The 12,077-nt window shown below is 35.4% G+C and overlaps 2 protein-coding genes across 2 annotated transcripts; both read left to right on the top strand.

Annotated features, from left to right (window-relative positions):
• Positions 1-1,384: 1,384 nt before the first annotated feature.
• Positions 1,385-5,719, top strand: LOC107777852 (GSH-induced LITAF domain protein). The gene is made up of 3 exons (XM_016598003.2): positions 1,385-1,723; positions 5,156-5,282; positions 5,382-5,719. Exons 1-3 carry the CDS (start codon positions 1,476-1,478, stop codon positions 5,463-5,465), a joined length of 459 nt encoding a protein of 152 aa, XP_016453489.1. The 5' UTR covers positions 1,385-1,475; the 3' UTR covers positions 5,466-5,719.
• A 4,217-nt stretch (positions 5,720-9,936) lies between these two features.
• LOC107777854 (leucine-rich repeat protein 1) lies at positions 9,937-11,707 on the top strand. The gene is made up of 7 exons (XM_016598009.2): positions 9,937-10,125; positions 10,287-10,419; positions 10,656-10,727; positions 10,804-10,947; positions 11,299-11,379; positions 11,491-11,543; positions 11,641-11,707. The coding sequence occupies exons 1-7, from the start codon at positions 10,056-10,058 to the stop codon at positions 11,679-11,681; spliced, it is 594 nt and encodes a 197-aa protein (XP_016453495.1). The 5' UTR covers positions 9,937-10,055; the 3' UTR covers positions 11,682-11,707.
• Positions 11,708-12,077: the final 370 nt, after the last annotated feature.

Raw genomic sequence — 12,077 nt, 5'->3', positions numbered from 1 at the left:
CCAAATGACACATCAGACCTATAGCAATTCCCGAAACCATAATCCGGATCCGATATCAACAAAATCAACTCTCAGTCAAGCTTATCAACCTTCTTTACCTTCAATCTTCCAACTTTTGCCAAAAAGCATCAATTCAACCTACGGACCTCCAAACCCAAATCCGGTCATACGCATAAGTCCAAAATCATCATCCAGACATAACGAAACCGTCAAAACTCCGTTCCGAGGTCGTTTATTCAAAAGTTAAACCTTGGTCAACTCTTCCAACTTAAAGCTTCCGAATTGAGAATTATTCTTCCAAACCAACTCTGATCTTCCCAAAAATCTAATCCGACTACACGTGCAAGTCATAATACATGAAGTGAAGCTACTCAATGTCTCAAATTGTCGAACGACATGCTAGAACTCAAAACGACCGGTCGGATTATTACATTATAAGAAGGAAGTAATTCGTAGAACAAAAAAAGGTAGTACATCATCTAGAAATATCATTGGGTTTTCCAAACATCGTCACAGGCTGCGACTACAGACTTAATTATCCTCACCTTCTAGATAGTATTTCTGTTACCAAATTCTTGTTTCATTTCATTTCGTCTTAATTTAAAAAATCACTTGAATACAAAGTCTTTTGTTCTTCTTTCTTTCACATAGTTAATATGTAAATGAGCAAACTCAACTGAGATTGGGAATGCAACAAACTAGTTGCTAACCTTGTGACATTATAGTTCGAATTATGATTAAATGTCTCTTAGCAAACTTTGACTCGTAATAATCTAAAGACTAGCAACAATATATTTCTGTATTACTTAGCTATTGGTATGTAATTTTTCCAAAATGTTTCCTATTCATTTTTTTTAAATAACTTATTTAAAATGCTTTAAAATTTTGAAATAATCAAACAATTTATCTTAATTTGGGAGTTTGGGACGAACAACAAGGGAAGTGAAAAAAGAAAAAAACAGAAAAACATACAAACGAAGTACTAATTGAAAGAGTAAGATGGCCAACACTTCCCACCTATAACCTTATGGTCGTGGGTTCGAGTCACAAAGGATCAAAGGGGATCAAAGAGGACGGGAAATAAAAAAAGTACTAGTTGAAAGGGAGAAAGTACGATTAATTAGATAATTAATCTTAAAAATTAACAAATAAAGTAAATATAAATATTACTTAATCCCCAAAAGTATATATACATGAAATATATATTACATTAATTCGTTTGATGTAAATATATGGCGTGAAATAAGTTTTTTCAGCCTAGCTTCCTTCATTGGAAAACAATAAATAGAAAACACGTAGATATGGTCAAAGAAAATGCCCGACAATTCAAAGTCAAAATGTTTCTAGAAAACCAAAGTTACCCCTATAAGAATACAATTCTACAAACGCGTACTACCCAAGTGAAAGCAAAATACCAAACACAAGTCTAAATTCTATCATCATTCGCATAATAATCAGATCATCGATCATCGGAGATGTCGAAGTACGAGGAACCAGCGGTGGGAATCCCCTACAATCCGGCTTATAATCAGGCTCCGATGCCTCAGCAAATCCACCAGCAGCAATATTACGTGGCTGAAAACCCTTATCAAGCAGGGATGATTCCTCCAAACGTCATATATGGAGATCCCAAAGGTATTCCGATTCAGCAAACTATATACAGAGATACGCCTGCTCCTTTTAATTGCCTTCACTGTGGTAATACTGGTCTCACCCTCGTCAAGTAATTCTTCTCTTCCTTCTCCTTTTTCTTACTTTTTACTTTTTGTTAGATAATTACAACTTTGGTCCTCTGTTATTGGTAAATTTTTAAATTTAGTCCTCCTGATACTTGATCAAACAATTAACCTTTGAATAATTAGAACCTGTACTTTCATATTGGACTGAATTTGCACGCTTCAATTAATGGAAGGATAAATGTGCTTTACTTATATCACAAGGACTAACATCACAATTTGGCAGTAACTGAGGGAGTAAAAATGCAATCTTTTTATTTTTGTTTGTCTTCTGCTTGTATGCAATTTTGTTGCTAGATGTATTGTATGATCTTTTAGTGATGGGTTCTCACTGGAAATTAATTTAGCTTACCTTTATTAAGGAATTTATTGATATCCTAAATGGAGTGGAATGGATATTAAGGATGTTTTTAGCTGCCTAAACTATAACACAAAATGTAGTTGACTCGAACTAGTTTTAGTAAAGTAGTGGTAGTTTCTTTTTGTTTTGGTGGATAAATGTGGTGTTCGGAACAACTTTCATGGACCTGAACTACAAAACCTGGTATCGGTCTTTTCCCCACCAGTACAAGTATGGATAACTCCCACCAAGACTTAGGCTAATGAGGGGATCACATGACTTTTTTTTTTAATCTACGGTGGATTCACGAAAGTAGTAGTAGTGATAGTTATTATTGTTTATTAAATGAATCCTCTAAAAACTGGAGTGAACTTTTGTGGAAGTTTAATATCCTAATGAGGACTCTTTATATTTCTAGCACTTCCAATAAGAATCAGGTTCCTGCATTAATGAAACACCAAATTGGTGTACAGCGTATCTATGGATTAGTTTGGTATTTTGCCTATAGAAGAATAAATAAATAAACATGTCTGTCTCTCTTATCCCCTAACTGCATCGTCAGTTTAGTTGGATGAGAAAAAAATCAGGAAGTTGGAACAGAGGTTTGTAAGAGCATACCTCTGCATACCCGCTACTTTTAACTAAGGCAGGGTGCAACAGTTTTGTGCATATGGGGCATGGGGCATGCAAAAACATTCTTGTTACTTTTTCTATCTGTAGATAAATCTTGGTGGAAAGCTAACAATTACTTTTCATTTGATAGCTTGATCTGGATTATAGTTTGTAACAGAAAGGAGTTCTTTCTTCCCTTGCCTTTATCTTTGGATCTTGACTAATAAGCTGATGACTGTGCGCTATATCTTATTTTGGGTCCTTCATCAAACACAGTCCCTAACCCACCTTCATTAATATCAATAGAAATAACAGGAGTGAAACTTTAGTATACCTGAATGGCCTATCTTCATTCCCTTGTAACCATGTATTGCAGATAATCATTAGTTTTACTGTTGCTATAGTTAGACCATGTTTATGTAGATATGGTTGGTGATATGGCTTAATCAAGCCCTTTCATATGAGATATAGCAATATTTGAGTAAATAGTTTTCAGGCTTCCGAAGTTTGAGCATCAGAATCCATTTCTGAACTTGGTTTACATTCTAGTTTATTTCCAAGTTAAGTGTATCAGTGATCCTTATGATAGGTACTTAATGAAAGCTTCATCCTACAAACATTCTTCTCCAAATCTCTTCATTGGCTAATGGTCGTTACTCTTACCCAAAATAAAAGGTTTTCTTGTGGTCTTAAAGATGCTAAAGAAAAGAACTATTGCAATTTTTATCGAGACTTGTGATCAGTGTTATCAAAGGCGAAAAACGCAAAACAATTGGGGCTTTAAGCGTAAAACGCAAATAAAGTGGGTTTTAATGAAGAAAGGCGCAAATGGAGAACACCTACAAATTTGTATGTGTAGTCCAAGACTTATATATCTATAAGCATGAATACCAAATAAATGGACAGAGAAATAGAAGAAAATTTACGACAAAGTGAAATATCAATCGTTTAGTGTTGCCTCTTCAGGATTGTGCTCATTGGTAAGGAAAAATATATCTTAGAGCCTTGATGACAACACTGAAGCGACCGCTACGCGAGGCGAAGCGCTCAACATGTTTTGAGCCTCGTTTCAAGGCTTAAGCGCGCTTTAAGCGCTCATTTGATAACACTGCTTGCGATATTTGTACCTTAGACAGAGACATTATGATGTTTTCCTCTGCTAATTGTCTATCACAATAGCACTTCTAAGAGTGCAGAAGTGCCCATTACGGGAAAAGAGAACTGACTTCAATTTTCCAATCTCACTGGCTGGACATTATAATGACATGCCCCATATAGAAAATTTGCATGGCTAGAGTCCACCAGTTCCTATAGTTAGAAGCCCAAACGTACTAATTATACAAAAGGTCCTATACAACAAACCAACACGTGCTTTAGCATGATTTATTTCGTGGACTGTGTAACTGACCAAGTTTAATGTACAAGGAGCAGAGATAGATGGTCATATAACGAGCAGACATAGATAGAAAATTAATACACACACTTACATACTTGTACACCCACATGTATGTGTCTATGTAGGTTGTGCATGTGTATGCATATTGTGTTGTAGTTCATGGGTAATTCAGCTAAATTGACCTTCCAGTTGCATATCACAGGCAGCAACAAGGGATATTGTTGAGCTCAAAAGCGCTCACATGGTGCTTCTCTATCTTCCTCCATTTTATGCCTTGGCTCATCTTCTCTCTTTACTCAAAAGCGTAACATATGCGATGATCCTTGCACATATAACATGGCAGCCTAAGTATCTTCTGATATTCTAAATTCCTTCGCAATAATGCAGTGGTTGCTAATTAATAACGTGTAACCTTGCATATGATGTAACCAAGATCAAATACTGCTTCAATCAATTAGGGCTTTAACAACTAGCGCTATTCTAAAAGGAGCATTTCCTGTTTGCTTTTTGGTTCAAGGACACAAAGGATACTTAGAAATCTAGGGCAGCGCGGTGCACTAAGCTCCTGCTTTGCGCGGGGTCCGGGGAAGGGCCGGACCACAAGGGTCTATTGTACACAGTCTTACCCTATATTTTTGCAAGAGGCTGTTTCCACGGCTCGAATCCGTGACCTCCTAGTCACATGACAACAACTTTACCAGTTACGTCAAGGCTCCCCTTCGATACTTAGAAATCTAATGTTGATTTTGTTAGCACTCGTGCAGCAACTTTGTATGATGCAATTCCCTACTTTTCTTTTTTATGAATGTTTGAGGTAATATCCTTAAGTCAATATTTGCAATATGCACTTTCTAGATTAAACTATGTTCTTATATAATTTGCCTTTTGCATAGCAATCTTATGTTACAACAAACAACTTTGCTACCGACTTCTCCTGTAGAGGTCCATCCAAACTTTACATGTTCTGGGCTTTCTTATTATGGCCTTATTTTGAATATATGTCAACTACTTGTTTGTTGGTAATCTATTTCTGGTGAATTTCTGAATTCCTCCAATTTGTGTTCCATTTAGATCAAAACCTAGTCCTGCAGCTTTTGTTGGCTGCATGATGCCATTTATGCTTGGAGTATGCTTTCTCTGTCCATCAATGGATTGCCTCTGGCATAAGTATCATTATTGTCCAAGCTGTAATCAGAAGGTACCGGCTATTACTAATCCAACTCTTTTCCTTGCCTAATTTATGGAACTTTTATCAATTTTAAATTTGATGGTTACTCAAGTTTCCTCCCTTCTGTAGGTTGCCGATTACGAGAAATCCGATATTTGTGCTGTGGTGGACCCTCCAAACTGGGAACAGCCAAGTTTTGCCTTGCCTGCATGAAAGCACGATCCTGGACTTGCCTCGTAGTACAACTCTTTTTCTTTGTATTTTTGTCTATATGTACGCATTTCTTGTTTGCTCGAGAGAATGGATGAACCAAATGCAGTTTGTTGTTTGTGTTATCCTATACATCAGTAACTAGAAAACGATCATTTGTAGAGCGCTTCTCTAGTAATGTGCCGAAGGAACCAGGCTTTGGAATTATAGAACTATGGCATATTGATTGATAATGGAAAGAATATCAGTTCACTAAACATGACTCCTTTTCTGGTGCTGGTTGTTAGAGTTCTTATACTCTAGACTAGAGTCGATTGCTGTTGAGTCCCACATCGGGTGGGAGTTAACAATGGGTGTCCGTTCTTGGACAATCCTCATCTCATGAGCTAGCTTCTGTAAAGTTAGCCTCAAAATCCATTTATTTAACAATTGCTCTTTTGTGTCTCTCGTCAAATGATGATGGAAAATATTTTAGAAAGAACCATTGTCGCTATGCGTTATCCTAAATTCAAGAATCAAAAGATAATCATTTTTCGACGTAGTTGCAGCTGGGCAGTCCTTAATGATATCGAAAGTTGGAGCTTATTCATAAAACCAATCAATGAACAAATGAACGTGAATATTAATAAGAGAAAGTAACTTTTTGCAGATATCTAAAGTGTCTGGCGGGGAAAAACTTGTGAGGACTATCTATCTTATCATGTGAATGCTTTAAAGGCTCATCTAAAAGAAAGTAAAGAACTTCCCACCGCTCACAATTTACTTCAGTCACGCCTTTTCTTTCCTTTATGTTCAATGTGATCTCCACTACTTGAATTAATCTTGAAACTGAAAAAACTCCAATTTTCCTGTTTTGGGTTCTTTGTTTAATCATCAAACAAAATCCTATATACTATGAAGGACTTGTCTTTCTTTCTTTTGAAGAATGGCATGGCAGCAAAGATGAAGAAAGGCTTTAAAAACTTTTGCAATGATGATTACTCTACTTCCACTCTCAACCAGCAAAAAACTACAACATCATCAGTTGACCATCTCGTTTCCTCTCCCTATACAATGCAAACCACTAGTCCTGTTAATCCTAGGCAAAAAGAAAGCGAAAAAGGCCAGATAACCTTGGAGGAAATGTTGCTGAAATTAGACTTGGAGGAAAAGATGGCAATTAGTAGAGCAAAGTTGAAGGATTATGGGCAAGTCAATCATAGAATGTCGTGTGTAAACAGTTCTGACATTTTACGAACAGCAAGAAATGCATTAAACCAATATCCCCGTTTTTCTCTGGATGGTAAAGATGCCATGTATCGTTCTTCCTTTCATAACACATCTCCTATACTAAACACATTTACTGCTCCAAGAAAATCAGTTCAAAATAACCTGCCACCAACTATAGCAGGAGAAAAGGTGATTTGGTGTAAACCAGGTGTAGTGGCTAAGTTAATGGGGTTGGAGGCGCTGCCAATTCCAGTAAACTGCTATAAGTATAGTAAGGAAAGATTTAGTGCAATAATTAAAAAGCAAAACTTGAGGAAAAGAGCTGAAAGATACGAGATGGAGAAGAGAAGAGAAAGGGTGAACAATGTGATGAGTTCATGTTCAAGAAATGGATGCTGTGTTATGAAGCCTGTAGCAATGGAGAATTTAAAGGATTACCAAGAAGTAGGCTGGCCAATGCGAAGTAACGTTTTGTACAGAAATCGTAATGTTGTGTAAGTTTTATTAAGTAGTTTCTTTGGTTCCAAATGCTACCACCAAGTTTTGGTAGTCGATGGAAAATGTACTATTATTACTCATATATATGCTGCTTTCTTACACCTTTTTGTAGGTGAGTCGTCAAATTTGGAATCCAACACTTGATGTGTAAATATATTTTTCTTTGGCTTTTTTCCCTAAATAAACTTAATGCATAAAGATCAAGTTTAAACATACGAGCATGTTATCAGTTAGCCCCATATTAATTAAGAAATGTGTTGTTTTCTTCTTCTATAAAATTAGACAATCCACATTTTGTGAACTAATTTTTGTGAGTGAATTGTACCCGATTTCCATATTTCTTTACATTATACTTTATACTGAAGAATTAGCAGCTTGTAGAAATGCCGTGGACGTGGTCCAGACGTTAGTGATAACAAACAGAACATCAATTACCGCTTAACGCATGTATTATCTCTAATTTTTCAAAATCTCAACAGATGAAATTGCATTTTAGCATTTTCATCAAAACATAATGACATCATATTAGAGAAAAGTAACTTTGTTGAATTGGAGAAGACAACGGTAGGACTATATTTTGGATCACTGAATTTATCATTGGAGATAATTGTTTGATTGTGAACAATGAGATTAATATATATAATGCTGAACAAGGGCGGCTCAACAGATCTCGGGGCCTAAGGCGAAACCATATTCGGAGGCCCTTAATCCCAGTATAATCTCACTCTGGGGAGGGTAGTTTGTACGCGGACCTTACCCCTACTCTGGAGTAAAGAGGCTGTTTCCGATAGACCCTCGGCTCTCTCCCTCCAAGAACTCCCCACTTTGCTCTTGGGGTGACTCGAACTCACAACCTCTTAGTTAGAAGTGGAGGGTGCTCACCACTAGAGCAACTCACTCTTGTCAAATATACTAATTAATGAGGGAAGAAAATTATCATAATTTATAAATTTATTATATAAAATAACCTCAATCAAGTAACAAAAAATGTACTGTAACACTTTTTTTATTCTAATTATTTATATAAATTATATAATATATAATAGTAACAATAATAATAAGAATTTAAAATAAATTTGGGGGCCTTCAAAATTTGGGGGCCTAAGGCAATGGCCTCACTGCCCAAAGCTAGGGCTGCTTATCGGGCGGATTGAGCGGTTAATTACTCTTAACGGTTTGGCTTAACGGTTAAAATGTATTAATCCGCTAGCCACCCGATAAGATATCGGGCGGATTGGTATCGGTTTAGCTCTTACCGGGCGGTTATCGGGCGGCTTATCGGCCTAATTCAATCTATATTGCGTGCATTAATTGTGTGCTGACCGCCTAGCATACAAATTCAGAATAGAAAATTACACATTGAGTCCAGACATACATGTCTGTTAACGCCTACATAAGAATGATGTAGTGTGTCGTGTGTTGTCGAGCGAAAAAAGCAGAACACATTGTAGGCTACATTACATCCCAAAGCAGATTACATATGAGTCCAGACATACATTTCTGTTAATGCCTACCATTAAATCCCAAAGCAGACTACATTACATCAGTCCAGAATACATATTTCAAAATGATTAATCCATAAGTGAGCAGACTACACATAAATGTTTGGCCTGCAGCTAACGCCTAACAGTGCTTGAATTTCTGCAGCTTCAAAGTTCAAACAACAACTTCAAATTTCTAACTTAAACTCTCAACCAAGTATTTCACGCTATATCATTAACCATACAAATAACACCAAGCAAAAGGCAGTTATGTATAGAAATAGGGATGGATTATAAGCAGTAAACATTTTACAGGAAACGCAGATGTGCTCTTTTCCCAGAACATAATTCAATAAAAAAATAAAAGCAGAGGTGATCCATAGACATCAGCTTAAACAATCTTGTTGTTGGGTGGGAGAATAAGCTAAGCTAAGCCAAGCCTGGGATCCTCTGATGCATAGTACGTAAGGATTCTGATTATTTAGGAATTAGGCGTTAGAACTTAGAGACAGAGTATTGGAAGAAGTGGAAGGGTTTTTGATATTTAATATATATATATGGATAAAAATAAATTATATATATATATATATATATATATATATATATATATATATATATATTCTTAACGGGTTAACGGATTATCCGTTAAGAAAATTGAATAATCCGCCCCCAAACCGATAAGCCGTTAATAAAAAAATTTCAATCCGTTCCCCGTCCGTTAAACCGTTAACCCGATACCAATAAGCCATTAAGTTTCGGTTTTGGTTCGGTGATGGCTTCAATTAAAAAAAAAAGATTGATAAAATGTTGAGTAAAAAGATCTAAAGATTTGGAAAAAAAGATGTCAGTTTTTTAAGATTTTTGATCAATTATAGTAAAACACCGGCATGTGCAGCATAATTTCAAATTAAGATTAATTAAATACTTAAGCAAGTTGAGAAATCTTCTAGAGGCAGTTCATCTATAACATTAACGTGTGGCTTTCTTCTCGTTATCAAGTATTAAAAAAAGGCACTAAGTAGAAATTTCAATGCCGGTTGCTACACGGGAAGAAAATGCCTACCTTCACCTTTAAGTTGATATAATTGGATTAATTAATAGCAGTAAGTTCTTGCAAACACTCATATAATTGACTTAGTAAACGTCCATTTCTGAACCAAAGAAAAAGACAGTTATTTTACGAAACATTATTTTGTAGTCGTAAACAACATACTGGAGTATTGTTTACAATTTCTGGTCAAACCACCAAATATTTATTAATAAAAGAAATAGCTTATGCGCTATGCTTGAATCAGTCTTTATCTAGCCAGAGAATTAACCCCTCCTAAGTATAAATATGTAAAATTAATACAGCACGCTTAACCATGAAGAATTAGGGCAGCAACCACGATAAAATTTAGGGAAGATGAGGTCGGTCGCTTTTGTTTTCCTGGTTGGTGCAATTGCCTTTATATTTGCAGAATGCAACTCCGAAGGTTAAGTGTCTAATTAGAGAAACCATGTTTCATTTAATTTTCTTTACCCTCGTACATATTTATTGGAAAATAATTCGACGAACTTCTAGTATTTTTCATGTTTATTTTTAATTAAATTAATATATAATATTGAATTGAAGTGAACTTAAATGAATGAGCAGGGGACACTCTTTACGCATGGAAATCTTACCTGATAGATCCAAACAATGTGCTTCAAACCTGGGATCCGACGTTACTCAATCCTTGCACATGGTTTCATGTCACCTGCAACGGCCAGAATAGCGTTGTAAGAGTGTAAGTCACCATTTGACCTTCTAAAATCTCTTTATTAGATGAACATAGAGACATACTTAGAGTAGTTCATATGACAACGAGTTCCGTTAAATTCATCACTTGTGACTCAAATCATATATATAAATTCAGAAAAGTTACTCTAAATCCTATATTTGACTATGTAGAAACTAAGATTTATATGTTGATGTTATTTTCTTAAGCATGTTGAGATTGACAATGATGATATACCAATGAAGGGACCTAGGTGCTGCAAACCTCTCTGGGACTTTGGTACCTCAGTTAGGAACGCTAAGCAATCTTCAATACTTGTAAGATCCTATATTTTGATGAATCCAAAAGTGTAATTTCAGATGTAAATCCTTTTCTTGTTTAATACATGGACAGGCAAGTTCAAAATAACTCAATTAGCGGAGAAATCCCAAGCAAATTAGGCAACTTGACAAAGCTAGTGAGCTTGGGGCTGGAAAATAATCAGCTGAATGGTCCTATCCCATCATCTCTTGGCAATTTAAAATCCCTACGGTGGATGTAAGCCATTCGACCATTCATTGCTACATAATATTTATTTTCTTTTATTATATGCACCCTATATTTTTTGTATGTGAATTTGTTTGAGTAGATACGGAGTTTAAGTAAGAGAGAAAGACGTTCAGAATAAGTGGTCATAAATATGCAATTACATTTGAATTGTGTGTTTATAGAATCTTGTCATTGGAGATGAAATGTAAAGTTTAAGGTATATTATTTTTAAATGTAAAAATATGTTATTTTTTTGGAGAGAAAAAAATAGCATCATAAAAAATGAAACAAAAGAGAGTAAGGCTTAACTAATAAAATGACCGTAATGTGCTGTAATAATGACTTTTATTTCCTTTGCAGGAGATTGGACGGTAATAAATTATCAGGGACCATTCCAATCTCAGTCTTGAAGCTCGTCTACTGGGGAAATTTGCAGCTACTGTAAGTTGCATATTTGTTATATTCATTGGTTTTTCTTTATTATTACTTTCCAAATTGGAGAAAAGGAACTAGATCTGTAACATATGTTTTTCAATGTCATTCATCGAACAGGAATGTGTCCGACAATCAATTGGCAGGGACTGTTCACCACGCTAACCAAACAGGTTTGGAAAAAAGCATATTGTAAATTGAGTAAATTATTATTAGAATTAGGGCTGGTGGTTGATATAAGTCTAAAAGAGAGGATTTCCTTTTCTGTAGGATTTGCTACTACAACAATAATTCAAGACTTGATAGCCTAAAGAGGTCACTTGGTTGACGATTTGAATTGGATAGTCCTGTGAAGCTGCACTTTGGTATATGTTCAAGTCTATTAAGATTTGGAGTAAAATAATAATCTGTAATAACAAAACACTTATTTTGTGCCTTTCAATTGACATTATTGATCGGCTTAACCTTTCTTCTTGACTACGGTTGCTCAATTATAACTATTTATATTTGCCTCATTTAAGAGTAAACTGATCAATGTAGCATGATGTATGATTTCACACTATCTTGGCATCTAGAGAAGTGACTTCTAAACATCCGATGATTGGAACTAGGTTGCTCCCATAAAAAAATTGTGTGAGGATGTGATGTTTTTTTTTGAAATAAAATTAAAAAAAAAATTAAATAAATAAATAAATATATATATAATG

The sequence above is a fragment of the Nicotiana tabacum genome, chromosome 9 (assembly GCF_000715075.1).
Source record: "Nicotiana tabacum cultivar K326 chromosome 9, ASM71507v2, whole genome shotgun sequence".
NCBI lineage: Eukaryota > Viridiplantae > Streptophyta > Magnoliopsida > Solanales > Solanaceae > Nicotiana > Nicotiana tabacum.
The sequence above is the reverse complement of the archived record's forward strand: the minus strand, read 5'-3'. Positions and strand labels throughout refer to the sequence as shown.